The sequence below is a fragment of the Nilaparvata lugens genome, chromosome 1 (genome assembly GCF_014356525.2).
Source record: "Nilaparvata lugens isolate BPH chromosome 1, ASM1435652v1, whole genome shotgun sequence".
Taxonomy (NCBI): Eukaryota; Metazoa; Arthropoda; class Insecta; order Hemiptera; family Delphacidae; genus Nilaparvata; species Nilaparvata lugens.
In genome coordinates this window covers 66,864,404-66,890,882 of record NC_052504.1, presented here as the reverse complement: position 1 = coordinate 66,890,882, position 26,479 = coordinate 66,864,404, and the positions used below count along the sequence as shown (strand labels likewise).

General features: G+C 33.8%; 1 protein-coding gene across 22 annotated transcripts in view; it reads left to right on the top strand.

Annotated features, from left to right (window-relative positions):
• Positions 1–1,821: 1,821 nt before the first annotated feature.
• Positions 1,822–26,479, top strand: part of LOC111058914 (phosphatidate phosphatase LPIN1) — a 47,066-nt gene continuing 22,408 nt past the window's right edge. For 6 of the 22 annotated variants that reach the window (XR_005572839.1, XR_005572824.1, XR_005572823.1 and 3 more), the window contains exon 1: positions 1,882–2,227. Coding sequence is in view for 4 of the 22 variants with exons in the window: in XM_039440425.1 (XP_039296359.1) it covers positions 2,206–2,227 (22 nt within the window). In the remaining 18 variants the exon portion in view is untranslated. Of the gene's footprint in view, positions 2,228–7,632; positions 8,132–22,893; positions 23,217–23,890; positions 23,997–26,479 lie in introns of those variants that run through there. The other 16 variants (XR_005572848.1, XR_005572842.1, XM_039440465.1 and 13 more) reach the window with 9 other exon arrangements.

Here is a 26,479-nt window from a genome sequence, read left to right as displayed (position 1 = left end):
TTTTTCGATTTGTATATCATCAATCTATCAAAATGAAAAAGTTTTCTCAGGAAAACATTTTTTTTCTGCTTTTTGAGATATGAGCGCCTTAAGTTTAATTTTTTGGGACAGTACATTTCAAATTCGGTAAGAGATGAATCCATGAGATTTAGAGGATAGGTTCTTCATGGTGTTGATCTAGTAAAACAATTTTTTTTTAATATCAATTTTTAAGATAGTTATTCAATTTACTAAAAATAACCAAAAATAGCTTTGGTTGATTAATTTTTGGTAAATCGAATAACTTTTTCAAAAATTGATATTTTTAGAAAATTTTTGTTCTACTAGATCAACGATACCATGAAGAATCCATCCAAGAAATCTCATGGATTTATATAGTACCGAATTTGAAATGTTCTGTCCCAAAGAACATGAGGCGTTGCATCATTCAGTCTGCTAGTGCTACCCGGTCGTGGGTTTGAATCTCGCCGGTAGACATGTTTGATCATTTCATCAAATCATATAATATATATATTTCTCTACGACCACGATATAATGTGTGCATCACAACTACATCACTCCCATAACAGGGGCGGTTTCCGCAATGGATTTTCAAAACTATACTATTAGTCCAGTCAAGGAAAGGTTGTAGAGAGAAAAGTTTGGAAGGCAATGTTCAACCCCGCAGTTCTGTTACCCCGCAGAGTAGGAAAGAGGTAAACATAACAAAAGTCCCCACCCCTACCCCCTGTGCTAAGGGGGTGGGTTTGGTTCAAAGGTACCATTTTTTTCTCCCATTTTTTTGTAACTCGAAGACTATGTATCTTATGGACATAACTTTTCTTTACAACATTGAAGCTCATTGGTTTCAATCACATAATTTTTTACAATATTCATCTCAAAACCTTTTTCTATATCTTCTATGGATTTTGAGATAGCCGTTCTTGAAGGTGTGACATTTTTGAAAAAACACGTTTGCCTTCAATTTTGCTATTTTTCTCTTATAAATTTTTAAAATTATTGGAAAAAATCCATGCAGCTTATAAGCTTATAGAGCATTGAATTCTCTTCAATTTGATGTATAATTTTACATTTTTACGCATTTCCCCACGAATGTTGCAGCAGCTCTAGTGTTGAGTGTGAAATCTTCAGTTTTGCAACAATAGACCAAGAGACAAAGGAATTTGGAGGGAATTTTTTAAACACATTTTTTTTTACTTTGCATCTTTGTTTGGACTAGTTAGGACGAGAGCATATCAAAAGTCCCCATCCCTACCTCATGTGCTAAGGGAATGAGGGTGGTTTAAAAGTTGAATTTTTTAGTTATTTTTTATTGTAATATGATTATAATGTTTTATAGCAATGAATGAAATGAAATTTTATATGCTTCCACGCTCATATCTAGGAAACAATGCGTTCAACCGACATGACTAACCATTCAAACATGAAGCTTGATAAATTCTCCACAATTTTTGTTGAGTGGTGTTTTGTGATATTTCCAACCAACCACCCCCCCCCCCAGCAATTACAAAATCATGGCTTCGCTACTGGATGAAGAAGATTCATTCCCTTAAATGTTATTATGGAACAAATGTGATTAATTTAATATTGATTGGGTTCTAGAAGTATTACACAATTTTATCTCATCATTAATTACTTCATACTGTAATGGAAAGTTGTGGGTTGCACTTGGAATTTAAGAGCTAGAGCAGATTGTATGAGAACAGTAGACGGATCAATAAGGAAAATAGTACGGGGCAACGAAATTTGCGCAAGGGTTGGAGAGGTGGTCAGTAGAGGGGGGTGGAAGCTATGCCGGTGCCGGTCTGGCGTTAGCGCATTGGGGTAGGTTGAGGGTTGGGGATCGGTACTCCCTGGCCCCCTCCCCCCTTGCAGTGAGCACGTCATTTTCTCAGCAGTGGAAAATCCGCCGCCCATTCTGGGAGTCGCTCCTTTCATGCATTGGTGTATTCCCTCTGTGATCATCGTATTGTCCTCTCATCTGACTTTGACCAATTCATTGCAGTCTCCCTATTCTTTAGCATAGCTGAAGAATACAGGAGCTATTGAGCTTTTTATTTTGATCAATAGCAGTGAACAATGAATAGCTAAAAAATAGGAACATTTTATTTCAACCTCTGTTTCATCGGATTCTACTATTGTGAAGAGTGAAGAGACATAGAGGTGTAATTCTATCAACTAATATTACTCAAGAAAGAACTACTTATGCCGCCGGTACATAGTACAGGTGAGAATAAAACATACTCTTTTTCATGTTTCTTATCATTTTCAATGCTTTTTTACAATGCAAATATGTACTATGCACTATGATATGTTTCATAAATGCTTCCAATAAATAAAATACAGTAGAACTTCAAGATCCCCAAAACGGAAATATATATATTGTTCTGAACTCCAATCATTTGAACTTCGCTTATCTGAATTGCTTTTGGAAGAAAGTAGGCATACTTTACGCGAATTTTATTCAAGGACATTAACACTGTGTGTCATTGATTTTTTTATCAAAGTGGAGTAGATATAAATAATCAACACAGAAAATATTCAAACAATTATAGGCTACTATCAAAATATTTTCCATGTAGCCCTTATATCCACATCAATACTTTTATTCGATCCAGACATGTATATATGAAAAAGATACAGAGATACAGATTATCTATTATAATAAAGGAAAGAATTGGCTTATATACACGTAAGGAAATTCAAGAATGACGCATCATTACGTCTGAATGGACTGATTAACTTGAAAGTTCGCTTATTGACTCTTCATTTACTGAGGATGGTTATAGGACTATTTTAATTTCTTCAATATTTCAGTTTGTCAAGTTAGTCAAGTTTCCAGTTTGTCATGTTTTCAATTAGACCCTTGCGGAGCACGGGTTACCTGCTAGTGTGTTACATTTTTATTTCTTGTCAGTCCTCCAGTACGGTATCATATTTGTATGTTTATCCTCAGCACATCCTCACCTCAGCTATCGATTTTCCCAACAAACTATCATTTATTAATGGATTCTGAGTGAACTCTGCTACTGCTTACTATACAATGATAGTTCAATGTTCAATTTTATTGTCGACTAAAGCTAGTAGGCAGCACACAGCACACAATGCATGCATGCTGCCAAATCAATGAATCAATCAATCCTCCACAATGCATTCATGCTGCCAAATCAATGAATCAATCAATCCTCCGCACATTGTTGTAATGGGCAATGGCAGAGGCTGCCTGCAAAACATCATACATCATTATGAAATATTGAACACTACTATTTTCAAAGTGTAGTGAATGAGCTCCCCATTTCTTAAGAATCACGCTCTATGCATCATAGATTTTCAAGCTGTGTCCTGTGTTGTCGTTGTGTTTGAATTACTAGCAAATGTGGGTTTCAACCGGTGATAACTCTTGCGCCTATTGCTTAGAACTATGATAAAGTTCAACGATGAAGGTGGGCTAGGGCTATTCATTTACCACAAGAGTTTGTCTGAATGGAGATAAAGATATCAAGCAGAATTGAACATCAGAATATTAGGTAACCTGCTGTATCAATACATAGGAAATAATAGTCTCAAAATAGTTATTAATTTTTAATTATGTCCTCAAGAAGAGCTATGGCTGACAAATCAATAAATGTATTCCAATAAACAACGATTGAAAGAATAAAAAAACAGATTAGTTATTTTAAATGAAAGGAACACTTCTATTGAGTAGCCTAGGCTACGACATGGGAATTACACAAAACTATCCGCCTTTTTTTGGCTCTTATTTATAAATAGCTCTTTCAAAGATGAAGCTCGATTACTATTTCAAATGAGAATCCCATCCACAATGAAACTGTACCTACTGTACCCTATTTATTGGTATTTGGGAATAATATTGATTGTTGTAATAGCTTATAAACATAGTGAAGGATATATGTAATAATTTTATAGATGTGTCAAGATATCTAAAAATACTCTATGGAGCTAAAACCTGCATGAAATCGAATTGTTGATAGGTTTCATATGTGTTTTTCTGAACGGAAAGGAGAAGACTAAAATAGACTTATTTGATTGAAGTTTGAGGTGCTGACTTTCTGGGAAGAAGTGAGTAGTGAATACGATTCTTTTGAAAGCTCTTTGTTTTTGAACGGAAGTTCTTTATCATTGTTGTACGGAAACATTTTTCTCACAGGGAAAATTATATCACCACAAATATAAATAATCTGTTTGGCGAGATAAAGGAGCATGTAATTCAACTCTTTTCTCTGAGAAAATAACTGTATTCACTCCATACTCACCGCACTTAACTGATATAAGGTATTCTATAATTATAACAGTCCGGAAAGTACAGTTTCAATTCAGAGAGTGTATATTGTAATAATATTCAATACTCTCTGAATTCATTTTCATAATCTGAATTCATTACATTCTATATTCCTTGTTTCAATTCGAACAGAAACAATCTTTTCGAATATAAAATAAATTTCAATAGAACTTACAAGAGAGCACACAGAGCGAAGTATATTATTTCACATTGAAAATGAACGACTGAAAAACGTTTCAAATGATATTTTCAAAATTATCATTTACAAAGGTGTTAAAGAATTTTGAAAGTGAGTGTGGCAATTGAATTGAGAGAATATTAAGTTATTAATATTCAGCGTCCTACTTATAAAAAGCTTTATGTCTGACCCGAGTGGAAATGTAAAAGTGGAAAGAGGAAGTTAATTGCTTGATTGTTCCAGATTGAAGCAATAATGTTCGAGAGATGGTCTAAAATTAATCTCTAGTCAACATTGCTTTTCGCTTGCTAAGCTACTTGCCAATTCTTCGTCTGGAGTTTTTTCAGTGTACTAAATGAGCCAAAATTGCAATTCAGAAGCAGAATGTTTGCCGCATGGCACCTACTGCTATTGTGGACTATTTTTGAACCAACATGCCAAGTTTCCATTTCTCCCCTTCTTTCCCATGTTAGTTTCAAAAGTCTCCCACATGATATTGCTGCTGTCAGCTCTCATACAATCTAACAGTGAAGCTCATCCAAACTTCACTTACATTGAGCCAAGCAACGAGTTCGATTCGAATATAAAAAAAACATTTTTTATTCATTTGGTTGAAAATGTTGTGATCTGATACCTACTCATTTTCTCATCAAAGAATCTCCCAGTTGAGGATACTGGTGAGCGAAGGCCTACAAAAATAGAGAAGTAGCAGGTTTATTGAATTTCAAATGGTCAAACAACTTTTCTTGAGACCATCTCAACAACCGGTCAAAAAATGGTCAGTAAATAATATTGTTTCAGAGTTTCCATTTTTTTTTTTTTTTTTTTGTGAACTTACTATCATCTGAGCATCACTGCAACTAGGCTTCGCTTTCAAATGTACGGTACATAATAGAGTCTTGTGACAAAGACAAGTATAGGCTACTATCAACTATGATTTATTTGTTTTCACACTTTTACAGTCAATAAGCTTTGTTTACCAATGGACAAACTTTGAGAAGCTTTGTTTTCTAAACAGATGACGTCAATTCACTTCAATATCTATCTCCACTAGCTGTTACTGCTACATAAACTGCATCCACATTATGTGTGCTATAATAGCCACCTCTAATACTGTATTAGAGGTGGCTATGGTGCTACTTGTGCAATCACTCAATCATAAGCATAAATGGAAAGAATCTTCATAAATCTGTTAAATAGTATTTTTCACATGATCATCTTGAGCTACTTATTTTTTAATTTTTAAAGATCCTTTGATAATTCTCTCACTGGAAATAGTGGCTCAACTAGCTTCAGGATATTCTTCAATTTCATACCAAAGTGCATACTAATAATACGCTACCGTATGATCACAGTATTTCCGATTTAAAGATCAAAGATTAATTTATTGTGATACATTCTGTGATTCATTTAGAGTATAAAATCAACCTTCAAAATTAAAAGTTTTAAATCATCATTTCTGAACCGAAAATCAAGTGACGAAGCAGTGTGTGATTATATAACCTTATCTTTTGGACAACATTAACATTTTATCAAAATTTTTGGAGAGAAATAGTACAGCTTAGCCTAGTTTTTCCTCCAATGTCATAATTGTATTATGATTATAGTATTTATACAATAAATAAAAAAATAATCTCTTTGCAAGACCTTTTCTTTGCAAAACCTGAACTGAAAATCTTAATAGCGAATAACGCATGGAAAAACGGGGAAAACCGAACTTTTTTGAAGAACAGTTTTTGTTTGTCTTTTACAAGAATATTGTGAGATTTCTCAGGATAACAATGATCTGCTACGATCAAGTCGCATTTGAACGACGACAATAATAGAATAGATTGCATGGTAAGATTATAAAACACCTCTAGGCATATAGCCTTGGACACAATCGTCACGCTATATCAAATGGAACTAAATAAGGTATTTGCAACGAGAATTGAAGTAAATAGTACGATTTCATGCAGACTTCGAAAGACTAGATTTGTTCACCATTTTTATCAATGAAATCACGTGCCAATTTTATCACTTTTCAATCAAAAGGTTCATCAGTGAAGCTACAGTATTCATCTATTAGTGATGAAAACAATAGGTACTGCTCTTGCTGCGTTTTCTACGAATAATTCCACTTCCATGAATAAGTCATCGGGAATGCCCGGATCAAAAAACATTTAGTTTTCCATTGGTAATGAAGTTTTTATTTTACTATGGAGGCGTTTGATCTTTGTTGTATTTGAACTCGATTTCTCATCCTGGTTCCTCGCTTCATATTTCAGAGATTTTTGGTAGAAAAGTCCGTTTGTTTTTCAATACCACAATTAGATAAGAATTTTTTTATATTAACCAATTGCACATTTCGCGTCTAAAACTCGAATTCTTTTGAAAGGTATGTGGCGAGAATGGCGATCATATTCCATTGAACAATAATTTCTCCAACAGAATATGCATTTCTTTTCAGTATAATTCAACCACAAACTTTAATATTATTATAAGTATTATTCGATTCATACGTAGGCCTTGTTACTTTAGTTTGGATTTTTACTGCATGAGATACTCGTCGTATTATTGAACAATAATCGATATTTCAATCAATATTAATTACAAACATAATAAAGTATATAGACTACGGGAGGAGGAAAATTGGGGAAATCTCTCTCCAATTTACATTACGGAAAACTGAATTGGAATAATCGAAATTGTTTGTTCAGAAATAATGAGACGTGTATCAATTTCACTACATTTTTATACCATCAAAAATAAAAATCAACTTGAAAAAATTCGAGGGGACTATTAACTGGATTTTATTAATCAATATAATAGCCTACGGTATATGATTGTCGGTAGTGATTAATAATTTATTAAAGAGAAAAATTGAAGATAGGTAATTTGAGAAACGCATATTATAGTTGATAAACAACTCGTAATATGTTGTGCGACCCTGGCATTGCTAGCACCAGACAACAACAACACCATCTACTCACCACAACAACAATGTGAGTCTATTAAAAATCGGATTACTTTGGTAGTAGTGGTGGGTGAGATGAGAGTTTGTTTACACCAATGCCGAATGGGTTGCGTCGTTATGTCAGGTCCAACGATGAGGTGATGTATGTGACGTCATCTGCAAGTAAACACGGCGCGATCAAGTGAGAGTCGCTATTGGCTGATTATTGAGAGGCACGTCATTTCAAGGCTCGAATCTCAAGCCGACGGTCTCTCAAACTCAAGCTCAAACATTCAGTAGCTCAGTACGCGTCCAACAGTCGTTTCTGTAGGTTGGTTTGGTACCAAGCTCAATCCAAAATAATTGTGTATCAGTTATCGCCGCCAACAATAATTGTTATGTGGTAATACTGACATATAGTGTTGATTGGATATTTGAAAACAAAGAGAAGGCGTCTCTCAATAATACTGTGCAATAATCACTCAACAACTCAATTGAGTCGAGTTGCTTCTATAACTTTGAAAACAGCGAGTTAATAACAGCTATAATATTGTGAAGTGACTAATCGCAGCAAATTCCAATTCCAATGACTATTGGAAAATGTGTTGCTCGGGTTCATTGACACTGCAGTTGAATTTTCTCTAGTGTTAATTTGTTAGGAAGTTGGAATTTCAGTTCTGGAAAGAACTACCTCTTTATCATCGAGAAGTGTGTAATGGTGAGTAAACACAAAGATTGTAGTTTTATCATTAAAGAATATTTGTTTGTACATCATTAAAATGGGTATTGATTGGCAAATAGTGTCTGGATATATATTACATAGGCCATATTCAAAATAATGTAAGAACCATTAGATTCTCCATCAAAACATTAAAATGTTGATTACCGGCAATCAATAATTTCATGAAATGAGCTCAATATAAAATTTGAAAATGCCTCAGGCAAGTGAATAATATTATTGTTTTTCCAGTAGAAATTATGACCGCATGTCGATGATAATGAATAATCCATAGTTATAATCTGTTTCAAGAAACTTACATCTTCAATCAATCCCATTATGATTTCCAATCATTGAAATGTCTCTGTTTTCTTGGTCGCATATAGTTTGATAATAAAATTTCAAATTCTGAGATGATTTGAAAATATTTGATTGCATGAAACATCAGAAATGAGATCTGGTATAGCATAGTAGCCGGAGGAAATCTACAGAGTAATATTGTCAAATATGTGCTGTAGCTGTCTCTTTGTTAAGACGAGGCAATCTCACTAGGCCTAGCCTACCTCTTGTCATGATAGCTCATAACTGGGTAGTTATAAATGGTCTGGTACTTCGAACTGAAAAATGTCACGATAAACTCAATCTTCATTTAAACCCATGTTAATTGTCACGTAGAATTCCAACACTAGAGATAAAAGCATACAGAGTACAGTTGATAGCTTCTTTCCTTCTAACAGTGGACTCACTATGTTTATTGTAGTTCACTTCTGATTCATCCAATGATCTTTTGAAACAAAGACTCTCAGTATTTCATTTGTAATCTTTCACGATAGACGACTATAAAATCAAATAGAATTGAAATATTACAATATATAACACCTAGACTGCATTTTTATATTGTTTTCTGCTACTATGGTTGCAACATGGTAGCTAATGTGATAGCACTCACTCACTCTCCGTCTTTTTCTCTCCCAAACACTCTTTCTCTTTCTCTCTCACACACTCTTTCTCAAGCTCTCTCTTTTAAATCATTTATCTCCCTTCTATAATTTCTTATTTTTCTCTCTCAAGCTCTCTTTTATCTGTCTTCCCCCCTCACAAACTCTCTATCTCTCTCGCTTTCTCTCTCTCTCTCTCTCTCTCTCTCTCTCTCTCTCTCTCTCTCTCTCTCTCACTCACTCACTCATCTTCTATCACCAAATTATAGGCAGCTATATGCACTGGCAAGTCTTGAGTAGCGATGTGATGCGTATTATTGTAGGTCTACTAATATTATTGACCCATTTCCAATCATTATTAATAATATTTTTTAATCTCAAATTCAAGTATGATTCATTCAAGCTTTCCATACCTGAAAATGTAACGGTCTATGTCATTATACTTCGAATGAACTATTTTTTCTCTAATGCATCTAATTTTGAAAAACTTGAATCTAATTCAAGAATCAAATTGGAAGAATCTAATTCTAAAGAATTCATACATCTGATTCATTTAATTTTGAAAAAAATGAATGTATCCTTCCTCCTTCTCTTGCTGAAGCAATAGTATAACTATAGATTAACAATAACTTTAGATTATAGAAATTGAAAACTTCAACCTTGAAAGCTATTACATGAATTTAATGACAAATAATGAGAGTGCATAATTATTCCAGAAAATATTGTGAATATCATTTTGAATGATCTGATAATTTATTTTTTCGAACAGACTTAATATTATTATTCCCTTTCCTTCACTTGTAAACATAGAAAGTCATATTTCCATTCTTTTTTGGCCACAAGCATCTCTTTCATCTATTTTACACGCCATAAGCTCCTTGAAATATAGTATCTTCAGTGTAATGCAATCTAGACAACAATGATTTGAGTATTTATAAGAATATACTCAAGAAATTATTTTTTGCACTCTCATCATAATAAGGCCTAGAGTTTATGATGATTGGTACTTAACCAATTTTAGTTGTCAAAGACTATTAAAAATCTTCAACTCTCATCACTCAATACAAACGGAATAAGGAAATGAGTTGTTTTCTAGACTATAGGCTACCGTAGCTACTTAATTGAAATCACTCTGTGCCTTCTAGAGCTGAGTTGGATTTGAACACTCATGAGATTGAAAATAGAAGTTGTTTACGAGCAAGTGGAACTTGTTTACGCTCTTCAGATAGATATGTTCGAATGCCTTATTAAAGAAATCAAAGTATCGATAATACAGATCCACAAATCGAGCTCATTAAGAAAATTGAACCTGTACTTAAAATAACTTGGATTCATTCAATTACGTGTATCAAATTCCAAATTAGAATACCTTTCAGACACAATCTCCATGTTAGGATAAATAAAAGCGTACTATGAATATAAGCATAATTAATAATACAGTGGAACATCGATATAGTAAACGCCTTTACAGTACATTCCCCGTCATAGTACATTTTTTCTACAATCTCTAAAAACGTATAGCTTCCAACCTTCAATATAGTACACCTCGATTTACTAGTACAGACCCCGCAATGGTAAATTTTTTGAACGGTCCCTATATATGTACCGTAATGTATTATATTGAAGTTCCACTGTTGTAGTGTACGCATTGCAGAATAACTTTGAATAACTTTTAATTTGTAAAAGTCTGATGAATCAACATTCTTCACAAAATCCTGATTATATTTCAAGAGCAAACATATAAAATAATATTGTGAAGAACCATGAAATCTTTAATGAGCTTAATAGTACTGTAGTTTGAAACAGAAGATGTGTACAGTTCAGTAGCCTATTATTAGTCAGTCGACTATGCCAGTATATTTCAGCAATGTTGGAGAATTTTATTATCTTAATAGGATTATTTATTATTATCATTCATATTTCTCATTATACGTATTTCAAATTCAAGTTGATAAGGACTCTTCAAATTCGAATGGACAAAAGCAATAATAGGTATACTTACTTTTCATTTGTCTGGGAGTTCCGTGAACAATGACAATTTCTTCGATATGTAATTCTACCGCAATTTCGCCGCTTTATTGTGATGAATGACCGCAGATAAGATAGAAGTGAATTAAAGTAAATTCGTTGACAACTATAGTGAGAACATATTAAATCATGACCATTTTGATGTATGGATGTTATTGTATTTTTCTGTTATCCTGAACGAATAATTATAATCAATATTTTAACAATAATTAATTGCGATATAACATATTAGACGCTAATAAGCGATATAACATATTAGACGCTAATAAGTTGAATATTCCTTGATTTTCAGTTACTTACAAAGTAGTATCATTGTGCATGTATCCGTGTACCCACCTCCCACTTTTTCATTGTTTGGTTGAGGTCTAAAGGTACGATTAATGATCTATTTTCCAATAGCTACAAGATTTTCTATACAACAATATTGGTTTCTTCTGTTTTGTACTTCCAATGATAATTCAAATTGCAATAAGAAATAATTCACATCCAAGTGGGGTAGACTTTTGAATAAAAGTAGACTTTTTGAATATCCTGCAATGTAGTTTCCCATCTCTATAACTGCTTACTATTAAATCACTTTTTTACTTTCCTTGCCCTATTACCATAGGTAAGGAAAGTATTGCTTTCCAAAAAAAATTATGGTACCCCAATTTCAAGTTTTCTATACGTTCCGAGGTCCCCTGAGTCCAAAAAAGTGGTTTTGGGTATTGGTCTGTATGTGTGTGTGTGTGTGGTGTGTGGTGTGTGTGTGTGTGTGTGTGTGTGTGTGTGTGTGTGTGGTGTGTGTGTGTGTTGTGTGTGTGTGTGTGTGTGTGGTGTGTGTGTGTGTGTGTGTGGTGTGTGTGTGTGTGTGTGTGTGTTGTGTGTGTGTGTGTGTTGTGTGTGTGTGTGTGTGTGTGTGTGTGTGTGTGTGTGGTGTGTGTGTGTGTGTGTGTGTGTGTGTGTGTGTTTGTGTGACAATAAGAAATTCAATAAAATTCAATTCAATATGGCGGAAAAAATGGCGGATAATGACTAAAAAAACATGTTTTTCACGGTTTTCTCGAAAACAGCTCTAACGATTTTCTTCAAATTTATATCATTGATAGCTATTTATATGCCCTATCAACTGACATGAAACTCATTTCTGGGAAAATTGCAGGAGCTCCGTATAATTCTTGAGAAAAAAGGCGGATAATTACTAAAAACCCATGTTTTTCACGGTTTTCTCGAAAATGGCTCTAACGATTTTCTTCAAATTTATATCATGGATAGCTATTCATAAGCCTCATTAACTGACATGAGTCTCATTTCTGGGAAAATTGCAGGAGCTCCGTAATATTCTTGAGAAAACTGGCGGATAATCACTAAAAAACCATGTTTTTCACGATTTTCTCAAAAATAACTTGACCGATTTTTTTCAAATTCATACCCTGTATAGTTATTTATCAGCTCTTATCAACTGGCATGAGTCTCCTTTCTGGTAAACCAATGGGGGGTTCACCCCATCCTTGAGAAATGGACTAAAGAAAGTAACCTCCTTCTCGTGCATGAGGTAGGTAGGTAGCGCAGTTCATAAAAAGAATACATAGTCGAGATATTTTATGACTTAAATTTTATGACTTATTTTATTTTATGACTTTAAAAAAATGAAGACTAAAAAAATCATCGAATTTCACAATTATTCACACAAAGAAGAAGTTCTCTGAAAACAATTATATATAGCCTACACATATACAGAAGTCTGATCGTAGTTTCAAATATGAGCAAGGAAAGTTGTGTGAGTGTACCACACCAGATTTTTGTTATTGAATAGTACGACTAGCAGTTAAATTTCTTCCTGTAAAATTTGACAACCATGAAGATGGTGAACCTGCCGAAAGATCTCGTTGTCACAGTAAGTGAATAAATTCTCTTAATGAAGAAATTTGATTGTTAATCGGTCTATTTAATTACAAAAAAGTAATAAAAATATCCCTTCTTACTTTGACAAGTTCATGTGTGTAAACTCTGCATAGAGCTTCAGATTGAATTTTCTAAACTCAAACTCATGAATTCTATAAATGATATAAATATACCCAAGCCTCTCTGTTTTTGTTCTTTCATTTTGGATTACTAACGGAAAGCAATTGATTAGACAGGAAACCCAATATAATGGAAATGAGAATTTCAACTGATCACAGCTTGGAGCGTGATTCTATTCCTACACCACTCAAACTCAAAATAAGAGAATTACCCGTTATCACTATTACGTAATGTGGAGGGGAATAATCATGTTACTATCATATAACCGTCAATGAGTTTGAAAATAAATGAATAGCAAAAAATATATATAAAAATCTTGATAGTTTACATTTGAAAGCGTCAAGAATATACGTCAAAAAACTTTCTCATAAATTAGCCTACCGTATATATTGGGACATCATGAATCATGATAAACTGGCGTGAAGAGCTTTTTATCATTTTATCAGTCGATTGTGCTAACCTTCTGAGCTCTATAGGCAGAGGTCGCTTCCCTATAAATGCCTCCTCAGCTGAGGCTGTAGTTGCCAACTGACATTGATAATGGGACAAGGTCGTCTTAGTGATAGGCCTACCGCACTGCACCGCACCGCACCGCACTTACAACTTCAACTCACAACATTCAAAACTCACCAGTTTAGTCAGTCTATCAATTGAAGGTCGGAAATCAGCTTATAATACAACTTTTTTAAACTGCCAATTCATTGTACCCGTCTAATCTTCCTGACTGGTTTTTTAGTCTGATCATTCATCTACATTCAAGAATCAACCATCCTGATCAATTTGATACATGAAACTTAGCAAGATAAACAACACTGCAATATTTCAACTCTGTAGATCTATAATTTGGTTCAAAAACTGACATCAAGTTCGTGACTGCTTTCACCACCGAACTGACATACTGGTATTGTCAGGACAAGAAAAGATCGTATGTAGCAAAACAAAATAATTCAGTAAGATTGACACGCTATCCTTACTGAACACCATCCTCCTACCTTCCGGCAATTCTCTTTTCTTCTACGAGTTGAAAATAATGCATTCAGCCTACCTTACAAACAATATTGTTACAATGAAATCTCATTTTCTAAAATATTCACAAACTCAAATAAAAGAGAATAATTCGATATCAGCAATAGCTCCACAGAAGGCTATCACTCAAAAGTTCACTTTGATAATAATTATATTATCGCCCTATAGAGAAGGCAATAAAACCCATATAAAAGATTTCTCCTTGGAATTGACTCTCTAGAACAGCAATAGTTAGCCTATCTCAGCGGGAAAAATTGAGAATGATTATTCGTATCTACAGTACTAATAGGTATTTACAGTAGGCTATCCTATTTTGCAACCGTCTATTAAATCATTTTTTTTTTTTTTAGTTTGCATGTCCAATTGCCAAGTTTTCCGGTCTGTAGTCGTCAATTTTCTCCATCAGGTGAAATTGCATACTTTATCTAAAGTAATATGTCATCAGTACCTATTCTGCTCATGCATGCCTGAAGTATTGTTTTTCCAATACTTGAACAATGATTTGACGACATTCTAAGCAAGCAATAGTTTGACGACATTCTTGGGGAGTCCGATCTCAGTAGGCGTCAAATCTGCAAAACAGTAGAAACCCAAGCTCTCAACTTTTATGGCTCAAGATTTTATAATAGAATTGGAAAAACGATATTATATTTAATATTGTGTGAAACAGCATTGAAATGAGAAAATAGGAAAGCATATTGATGGAAATAAATGAAGTTGACATTTGCTCATATGCTAATGGAAACATGAAACATGAAATATTTCATGATTGCAGTAATATTTTTTAACATAATCAGCTAACATGAAATAAATCAGCTTGCAGTAGCAGGAGTCTTCGAGGTGCTTGCAATAAATTATATTTGATATTCGTACAATAATTATTACTCTTCAATGTTTGATTCCATTACGAACTGCTTGTTAAATAATCACTTTGAACAATTAATTACGACATAGCAGTCAGGTAATACCTGACTGCTATACCTGACTCGTAATTAATTGTTCAAAGTGAATAATTATTACAATAAGTGTCAATTAGAATATTATCATCATTCAATGAATTATATTAAAACAATGCTCAAGTTTTTCAACCTATTCAACCAATGCTAATAGTTTGTGCTAGGAACTTTGGGACCAACACCTTTTGCTACTGAAGGGCTCCGACATAAAAGAGATAATGGCTCTTCGCACGCAAAATCAGGTTTCTCCTTCAGGTGGTTGGACATTGTTCTCAACATTAGGTTTTCTGTAAATTGTGGAGTTTTTAGCTCAAAAATCTCAAGTTTCATTCAAAATTTAGACTTTTTGAATAATTACAAAATTACTGTTCTAGATTTTTTGATTTTAGACTCTAATAGTACCTATTTGGTTCAAAATTTACTCGTTTATATGATTATTGAAGAGCGTAAATTGTATTTTGAAAAGTGAAAGTGGCATAACCAACATTTTGATTTGGACAGTATAGTATAAATTGGAAATGGGACAGTTTTTGGCATGAGCCTGTTGTGCCTTTCCTCATGATAAGTATTTGTACACAATGTGATAAATAATTAAACACAAAGGCGTTCATCATATATACATTTAACAATATTTAGTTGCAGGCCTATCAATCTATTTATAAATATCCATTCAATATACTTTAAATATTTATTTATTTATTTGGATTTGAAACTTAACTTTTTGTTTCCACTACTTCAATCAGAAAAATATGAATTTCTAGTTTTTATTTAATTTAACGAATGGTTAAATGCCGTAAACGATTGTTATTTGAAATTATTTAAAATCACCTGTCGAAAGAAAGAGAGAGCATATAGAGCATAAACCGACTATTGTTTGCTCATCACCTCGCTGGTAGAGACCCCAGACTTTTTGGCAAAATAACTCTTTTTCTTGTTGATGGTAAAATACATGGTCCCAGAGATCCGATCACCATAACAGTTTGTAGTGAACGCCTCTATATTAACTATAACAATGTAAAAGATGAATAATCTCTCAAACGATAGATTTTTGTGAAAATGTTGAACTACCTGGATTTCATGTATAGTAAAGCAAATATGGATGTTTCGGCACAGTTCAATAATAGAATAAGTTGAGCTTAGCGCTCTTTGAAAGGGAAGATGGACTATTCTTTTTGGCATTCACCCATGTTGGTAAGAGTTTTTCGTTGCCTTGCAAATTTCAAAATTTGGCATTATACCAGGTGTGACTGTTGATACGAATTGCTTGGCTTAATCATGGAATGTTGAACACTTGAAAACATCGTTGTGTAATATCACAGACTGAGGCTTATTTCTGATATTTTTGGAAACATATTCTCCACATTCGAGTACTGCAACTGCAACGGCTATAAAGACAAGATAAGGAGAGATTGCTTTATATTTTTATTCTATTGGCATGATTAAATTCTGATACGCTATCCGATTATCTCTCTATAAGGCTAATTTCCAATACTATAATATAGCACAAGGTCTGATTACAGTAATGAACAAAATTGAAAATTATTATTGTAAGAGATTACTATATCACCCAATGTATACCTGTATTCTTGGTACCTTGATATCAGCTGTAGGTTATGACATGCAATTAAAAGAAAAATAATGAAATTGGATAATTTGTGAATGAAATATAGTTTCTATTCAAACAGAGAAATTGAAAAACAGGGTGAAAGAAAATAATTTATTTATTGTCATAGCCACCTGCCACCTCTAATTATCTCTATTGGTCACTTCTAATATTATAATACATCTTTTAGAGGTGACAAATTATTAGGATTAATAGTAGTCCTAATCATAAATGTTAAATATTTAGTTAGTTTCTAGATTTTTTTGTAATACACAGACTTGACCATGAATTTAATACTGGTAAATAACAATCATAGGCTATTAAAGCTCACACTTCATGGGAAGTTGTACAAGGGATGGAGATCTGGTTTGTTATTTATTTTTTCTCAATTTGATAGCCTAATTACCATGCCTGTTTCTTCCCTTCATCTAAGAGCCATCCCTGGCTCTTATTCCTCACTACATATCATAAATCGCAAAGTCTATAAATATTAGGTTGATGGCATAAATAATACATTTTATGAACTTTTTTCATTCTAAAGATCAATGTTGACTCAACATAGCTCTAAAAATTGAGGTTTTCTTATCATGACGGCTAATTTTCTATGGGAAGAAAATCAATAAACCATAACATCAATATACTTCAATTGTGCAACTTCTATATACTGAGCTCCTCAGTAGCTTTTTACCTGAAACAGCACAACTCATGATAAATATTAAATTTATACACGCGCAAAGGTCAAAGGTCAAAACAATACACAATCGCTTCCCTTTACCGCCCACCTCTAACAACAGAATCATGGCATGACATTTCAATAGTCGGACAACGACCCATAATCTTATCCAAGAATTAATCGATGGTTCATGTAAACTATAAGGCCTCTTTCACACGATAGGAGACGTGCAACTTGAACACTGAACAGTGTTCTCGTTTTTTTGTCGAAGTACATTGAGTCAAATCGTGTCTTTCACATGGTGACTCCTATCCAGGAACCTCGTTTTGTCACGTCTTTTCCCCTCGAGGCAAGCAGAGGCAAGATCTAACAACTACGCCGCCGTTTGCGAAAAGTATGACTCATCACTTTTTTCTCAAAGTCTAACTTCCTTAAAAATATAGATAGAAGATTTCTGATTTCGGATTTGGATTCAGCGACCCCAAATTCTTTAAAGCGTAAGTCCCGTTTCGAAAATATCTGAAAACAAGGAAGTTATGGCTGTTTTTAATAAAGCTTTCTATTATCATATAATTATACGGTAAAAATGAACAGGCAGAACAAGCAGAGCTCTGTTATTTCCACTCTCTTAAATCACACTGTTCAGTCAATAACTTCTTTGTGTACGGTACATTGGTAACGTTTCTATTCTAATTCTCATTTTTAGTTTTCAATCTCTAAATAAGTTAGTTTACAGTATTTCAATGAGTAGGCCTACTGTAAAATAGAGTACAATCACAAAAAAGCCTTCTCTTGGTTTTACTTGAGTTCATTTCAGATACTTTATTCGTTTCTGAAAAGGTTTGATACTGGGGTTGGAATTTGTTCCTAAAAATTCTAGGCCATCTGAATAGACTTCTTCATTAGAAGGATAGCCACTTTTGAATTCATCACATTAATTAATATATCTTGCTTTTGTACTCAATTCTTTTTTTTTTGCTAAATGCCAGTGATGCCAACCAAATCAATTAATATTTTATTTTATTTCTATATCATTTTTACTTCTCAGTCTACTGATTTTGAAGCTGTAAAATTATATTCAATGTAGAGGTTTACAACTTATGTTGTTGATCTTTTCAAATACAAGCTACATATATTCGAAAAAACAAGGAAGTTAGTTTTTATTATTTTGGCTGTCGCTTCTCAAATAGTAGAAAAGGCCTTGATACACTCTACCGTGTTTGTGTTGATCAAAACAGGTTCAACGCAAGCTGTTGTCCTCTTCAAGCGGCAATTTATTGTTTACAGTTCTCAAGTTTCCTACAGTTCCTACACTTGAACTCAAGATTCTATAAATCTCCAAAAAATGGTAGATCTTCAAAATAACGTCAAATTTGACTCAACAGAGTAACCGTATTATTCTTAGTAAAATTAATAGTTCCATTTATTCCATATTGTAGATTTTTTCATGCTTTGCTAAAAAAATTTGGTTTTTGAAGATGCGAGTCCCCTAAAAAAGATAGCGGGGATAGAAAAGGATTACATCTTGCAGCTCTTATAAAGAGTGCAAGACTTATTTACAATTATTATTCTATAGAACCTATTTTTCAACGTATATTTTCATTAGGGCAGCTATGTCAATGTCGTGATAATAGCCTACTGACCATGCATAGAAAATTATTATTCAAGAAATGCTTTGTTTATCTCACCGAGCAGCTCATTCAATACAATAATGACCGTCAATAGTCGCAAAATTAGTCAAAATGAGCTGTTTTAGCATGAATTGGCCAGTCTATTTTATCTATTTTCAGACTATTTTTTTAATTATTTTTAGTGCGATATGATTTTTGGATTGCAAAAATATTAAATATAAGTTTTTATGAAGAATGAAAGTTGGATTATCGATATTGGTATAATATCTTTGGTAATTTGATGAGGATAATCATTTTATAAATGAATAAAAACTTCAAAACTAATAGCCTTAGTTCGGGTGTTCTGAAAAACGTTCACTATTGTTATTTCTCCACAAACACAATATTTCCATAATAGGAACCTCCAGGTTCTGGTTGGAAAAAAACAATATTGCTCCAACCCAATGAACATAGAATCCAATGTTTTATAGGTACCGGTACATTGCTTCAACCTATTCTTTCTATTATAATATTACCTCTATTTAATGAAAATAAGCTACTCATTTCTTCATTTCAGAAAAAAACTCAATCCACATAAAATATTATGAATTCCCTCTATCCAATGTAAATAATCACTCTTTTTTCCTCTCATAAATTGAGAAGCCTGCAATTTACTCAGCTTGAAACTAGTTTTACAAGTTGCATTTGATGCCTGCAAAATTAGGTTGCTTCACACATATTTTAGCATGATGTGAAACGTGTTTGATAAATCTCTTTCGAGAGCATTCTAGTTCAAAGCATTTATATTTGCACAATATGGATAGAAAAGTAATTAACATCGATAGTGATAAGTCTCTTTGGAATCCAAATATTATTGTATATAAGTCGTATAATTACTGCTTTTAATAATATTAACTTTCCTATTGGTCTATCTTTTCTTTATCTCAAAGATCAGTATAATATCACTTCTAATTCTAACAATTTGATAAATGTCCAGTTAATTTGAAATATTAGAGAGCCAATAAAATAAATGAAATGTCTAGAAATAAAAAATCACGATAGCTTTAAAAAGGTCAATATCACTGTACAGGTCTTTCTAGCCCTGAATATCAGCAACCACACTTCTTTCCTCATTCGAAGATGGGTTTTAAATAGGCCTATCTCCTTGCCTAATATTATCCAACAATACGCAAATAGGTGCGTTAATACGATTAATCTAAAAAAACCTTTAATATATATCTAAAAATAATAGGTACCATACCCTAAATTTATTCTGTTCTTATATGTAGACTCAGAATAAATTATTCACTACACAGATCTGTTTATATTCCCTTGGAATCATTTGATCTCAAGCAAAGTCTAAAACCTCAAGTTTATCGTCTGTATTTCGATAAGTATACTTACAGAACAATTATTTTCATAAATCAATCGATAAGAACGATTTTAACACTTCTGGTATTTTATTGCAAAAAAATGCAAGAATTTTAATTATATCTTTTTTTGAAATACTAGAACACTATTTATGGAAGTACGGTATATTTACAATAATGTTAGTAAGAAATAGAAAACAACTGCATCGCCTTTATTGCTGGACCGTAGAAAACATTGGAACCATGCAAGCGTGTGTAATATAGTATCAAATGCTGATACAGTATCCGCAGATTGCATGATTCAATAACGGAATAAACGAGGTAAATAACCCTCTCAATGGAAAGAGAAAGACAGAAGTTGAGCTGATCGGAAATTGGGCATGTCAGAAAAAAGAGAAAGATATCATCCGATCAGGCCTTTATCACGTAGTTGAAGTGAGAAGTGTTTGTAGGTTGTGTGGAGTGCTATCGGTTATCCATTCGAGGTCACCAATGCAACGACACAGTATGCAGCATCTGGGATGTGGGCAGGGGGCAGCTACAGAGCTGGCAGCTGTTCAACTGCTGCTGTCCAAGTGAAAGTGGACCCTGTGACCAATAATAGTGGAGTGAGAGAAGCGGGAGAAAAAAAACCTGTGACCAATAGAGGAGTGAGAGAAGCGGAGGGAAAAAGCGCATGGACTCCAGAAGACACAGCCCGGCGCGACATAGCCGCATGGTTAGTGAGCAGAGTCGTGAAGCAACTGATAATATTACAGCATCGCTTTAGAGCATAAAGAGTAGAGCTGCACAGGAGTATTACAGCATTAGCATAAAAGGTGGTCCACGTTTAAGGTTCAGATCTTGTTTTATGAAAAGAACTATTCACCTTCGGCACGGGTGAATGGGAGGGAGACGGGACTCTATGTGTGTTGTATTTCCTTATTTGGCCCATCAGGGCCACACATTTTACTATAAGCTTTTGAGTGAGCTGCACAAACTACCGCCGTATTACCTTTAAAAAAGTGTAGATCTACATAAAATGTGAGGCAGGCTCCTCGTTTTACATGATAGAGTATAGAACTGACACAAAGAATTCAAGTCTATTATTCAGAGTTGCACAGTATTTTCATCATTCTACTGAAGATGCATGGAAGCATCTTCTTAGATGTATTTTTTCGTTTTGAAAGAAGGATTTTTTCTTTTATCTCAAAGCAGTCTTTTCTTCTTTTTTCTACAATAGGGTAGGGCTGTAGACATACACATTTCACTCCTGTGAATGAGTGTGTTTCAGAGAACAAACCAAACATATTTTTGAGATTTTTACAAGATATAATGCTCTTATAAATTTCTAGTCATACTAAGGAGATAATCGATAACTTTATACTCTTCCAGCTCCAAATAATATTACCCATATTCTATAATTTATTACAAACTAGCTGGCTCGGCGAACTTCGTACCGTCAAATAGTTTAATGCATCTCATCAATCTCATGACAAACTTTAGCTGGATGCACACCTGAGGAGGCGCGATGCGGCATTTTATTTACATAGATAATTTTCAAACTGCAAAATAAATCATTTGCTAAAAATCAATTAATTCTGAACACCGAAGACAGAACAATTATTCGTAACAAAGCAAAATGTCTTTAGAGCATGTAAGTCTTTAACCTGAGGCCGCACTGCTGGATGGTTACACACAGAACAGTCATTTTGTTTTTAGTCGGGGTATTATAAAAATAAAATACATGGGCGGTTATGGAGCAGCACACACTCTTGTCTACTATCTACCAATGTCTGTTGTATGATGCAATGATTATAACAGCTGGTTTTTATTTCTGTGTGTGGCCAGCTCACAAATCTTCTCCCATAAGGAAGGATTACATGTAAACTTTGAAGGACTGTAGGAAAGAGTCCTGAAGTCGGATTACTAATTTGATAGGCCATAAACCTGGTCATGAATATATGACGAACACAACTAAAAAAATAATCAAATTTGGTGCACACATAAAAAAGTTATTGAATGTCAGAATTTGAGGCTCGATTTTTATTTAAATAGATACTAGATTTGAAGTGGCTTCCAGAGCCCTAAAGTATTTTTGGTCATGATCGCTTTTCTCCTGATGAAACCATGAGAATTATTTCTCTCATTCTATCAATTAGAATAATCATGCAGTTTTCTAAGTTTTTCAATTTTTATTTTAGAAAAAACCTTATATTATATTAATAAAAAATACCTTATATTAATAGGTATTTTATGTATAGTACCGGTAGGCTAAATAGGCCCGTTGTACGGTACTAATAAGGTACCGATAATACGTTCTTTTGTTGAATATGAACTTATCATAATAGATAAATGAGAAATTCTTGACAGTTTGCAATTTTATCTAATCCATCATATTATAAAATGAGAGCAATTAGTTTCTATAACCTTGAGAGAACTAAATAATGAGAAAACTGTTTCTATATACATTGAATTCAAATATCGCGCTCTAGCGCTGTTTACGGTTGTTCCCGCAACTATGCATTGTTGAAAAATCAGCTGATATGACGTATCCTCTGCTGTGAACTGTCAACATAGCGGCCTACGCTTTCTTGCTGCTGGATCACTCTTCTGCACAGTGCACAGGCTCAGTAGAATACTGTCGTAATCATATGGAAAAAATGTAATCATATCCTTAGCTAGAAAGGTTATTACATTAGTTTTGTTAGATTATGTACCCCGTTTTTCGTACATTTGATAACTTCATTATTTTTGTTTCTGAGAAAATTTTTCCACAAAGCTAATATTCGTGAGGATTTTTTGAAAAGAAACAGTGTATCGTCTTTGTTTAGATACTGACAAAGAAATAGCTAACCTGTTTTCGTTTGAGGTAGCGAAGACAAAGATCTATTAAATGTAAGTAGCAATGATTTCAATTTGGCACTTTCATAAATTAAAGGAAAAATCTTTTGTTTTACATAATTATAGAAATTGAAAGTAGGGTATTGTAACCTTTTTATCGAATCAACTACTGTAATTGAATTAAACGATAAAGCTATTCTTAGAAGCAAGGCCATGGTGTTACCAAACTACTGTATTTCAAAAATCAAGAATAAGTTAAAGATATTTATAACTTATAAATTGTAAACAATTTTACAATGTTTTTTAGATTAAAACACTGATTTGACAGTATTTATGATAAGTAATAATTTTATAGAATGTACTTACAGTATTGCTGTCAGTAAATCTTTCTATTCCTGAAAGAAGCTCAATATTATTAAACATTTTTCTTATCAGTGTGTGCTGAAGAGACAATATTTTCATGTAATTGTTATTCTTGATTTTTATGAGATATCTCAAGCTCATTTAGTTTTTAGTTTTGATGGTTTTCAGATTAAAATAATATTAATTATATATTTGTAATAAAACAATGTTAGCTCAGATCTTACCAATCACGTTACAATTGAAATTTAACTTTAATAAATTGCATCTAATCATTTAATCAAGTTTTACGAGTACCTACTATGTGTTTGATAGATTTTATCATCTGCAGGCTAGATGCTAAAATGATCAGATGTCCACAATAATAATATTATGTTTTTATGTAATGAATCAACTCCTTTAGTTACCTCAATCAAAATTAATGTGTAGTGAAATGAAGTATTGAAAAATATGTAAGATCGCTGTTGAAATGCTGTAATTATTTAATGTCTTTTCTTAGTGCTAATTAACTTTAATTTTTGACTTTAAAAATATCGCAAAAAATGTTTTTTGCTTTTCCATAAAATGTTATAAATATCTTGATTATGGTATTTTAACCAAGTCAACCTTCCAGGGCAAAATTTTACCCCACGAGCAAACTCTGTATCTCAGCTTTTTTTTAGAGATATCGACTCAATTTTTTTTACTTGAAAGAGAACAAGAAGTTTAAGCTGTTAATTCACAGTATGTCTATCACAAAAATAAACTAAGCCACAAACAGCTAATGCGTTAGACAGTAAAGAGTGTATAAAAATTACGCTTTACCTTTTCTAGTTTAGAAAACAATCAAAATAATCTAAGCCTTTATCAATATTTTTAAATTTTATGTAATCTTATGTTTTTGTGCTTTCAAAACAAATTAACCAGTAAAAATGTAGCCAATTATTAGAAGAACATTAATAAATATGAAAATGATTAGCCATTTCAGGCAGTAAATAAACAGTATAAGAACCAGCCAGTATGTTATCCATAGCTAGTATATCACATTCAGTAGTCAGCATGAGTTCTTATATTATTAGAAAAATTAGTAAATAAAAATTTGTCCAAATAGTAGAACTATGGAGTATATATACTAGATCTATATTTTTTTCTCTCCCTATTATTTTGATTATGTACTTATCGTATGAATCAATAAAGAATTCAAATTTACTAAAATAGAGTGGAGATAGATAGGGCAAAAATATAAAACAATGTCAAATTTATAGACCAACCCCTTAATACCGCAAAAGCAGCTTGGATTCTCATCAAGGACTCTCACAAGGCACTCATTGACAAAGTATAGGTCTAGCCCTGTTGGAGCCAGGGATTTTCCAAGCACCGTGGGTGAGATAGTGGATGGCATTCCAGACTCAGGCCATGATCCAGCCTCATCAGTGCCTGAAACTCTCCTTCAGTTTCATTGTTTCAGGCCATTGAATGCCGTGAAGCTGACAAACATTGTAGAAGGTTTTAAAACCACCTTCAGCCAAGACATCTATGGCCTATCTACATTTATGTCTTGATGAAAGTTGTTGGTGTGATAATAGGTCCACTCCTTCTGTTGGTCAATGCCTGTCTAATGGAGTATTCCCAGACTGCCTCAAGGTTGCAAGAACTGAGCCCTTATTTTAAAAAGGCAATCCTGATGATATTGGCAATTTCAGGTCAGTTTCTATTGTGCCAATCATTAGTAATATTATAGAGACTGCCATGTTGAGACAAATTACAAGTATTTGGAAAGTAATAACCTCCTTCGTGACATGCAGCATGGTTTTAGATGAGGCAGGTCCACTACATCTGCAGTGCTCTCTCTTGTTCAAAGAATACAAGAGATTTTTGAGGAACATGAAGCAATTGAGTTGATATTGTGCGATCTCTCAAAGGCTTTTGATTGTGTGTCTCATGTCATCTTGTTGAGAGAGCTTGCTAGATATAGGTTTCGGGGAATAGCGTGGAAAATGGTCGCCGACTACCTCAAGGATAGAAAGCAGATCGTTTCAATAATGGGTGCCAAATCAAATGAAGAAAATGTACCACATGGTGTGCCTCAAGGCTCAGTACTTTGGCCCGCTACTGTTCCTGTTGATGATTGATGACTAGCATATGGATGGTTCTAACTTGCTTTTTGCTGATGTCACCACAATCAATGGTCAGGGCAGACGGCGCCATGATGCCAAATTCAAGGCTTATACGTTCTTCTCTGAGGCCAAGAAGTGGTTTGCCTATAATAAGCTGAAGTTGAATGAGTCCAAGGCTCAGGAGATTGCATGTACTCTCAACATAACAGATACTCTTGATGCTGAGCCTGTGATATTTGTTAGTTTTGGTATCAATACCAAACTATCGTGGGAGTCACATATCATCAAAGTTTGCAAAAGGCTTTCTAGAGTTGTCTATCTGCTCCGGAAGATGAGGGGGCTACTTAGTGTTGAACGCCTGCTGATGTTGTACCATGCGGTATTTTCCAGCCATATTCACTAGGGCATCTTGATATGGACCCTCTGCGCATGGGAGAAACATACTTCTGCTCCAGAAGAAGGTACTCCGTGTAATGACATGTAGTGAGTATGATGCACACTGCCATCCCATATTCCATCGTTTGGGTATTCATACAGTTCATAGCCTGTGCATACTGTCATCGCTCCTACATGCCAGGAAAAACATCTGCACATTCACCAGAAGAGAAGAAGTGCATTCACATGGAACTCGAGGGAGGGTCAACTTGGATGTGCCACGCTGTCGCCTGTCAAGGGTGAAGGACAGTTTTCCAGTGTTGGCAGTGCGAATGTTCAACTGCCTGCCAGACTCAGTTTGGCGCGCCCAGTAAATGTATTCAAAAACTCATTGTCACGGTGGCTCATTGGAAGGAGCTTCTATCAGTTGAAGGGTTTTTTTAATGAAAGCTTTGCTGGACTGTCAGACTGTCTACAGTTGATGTA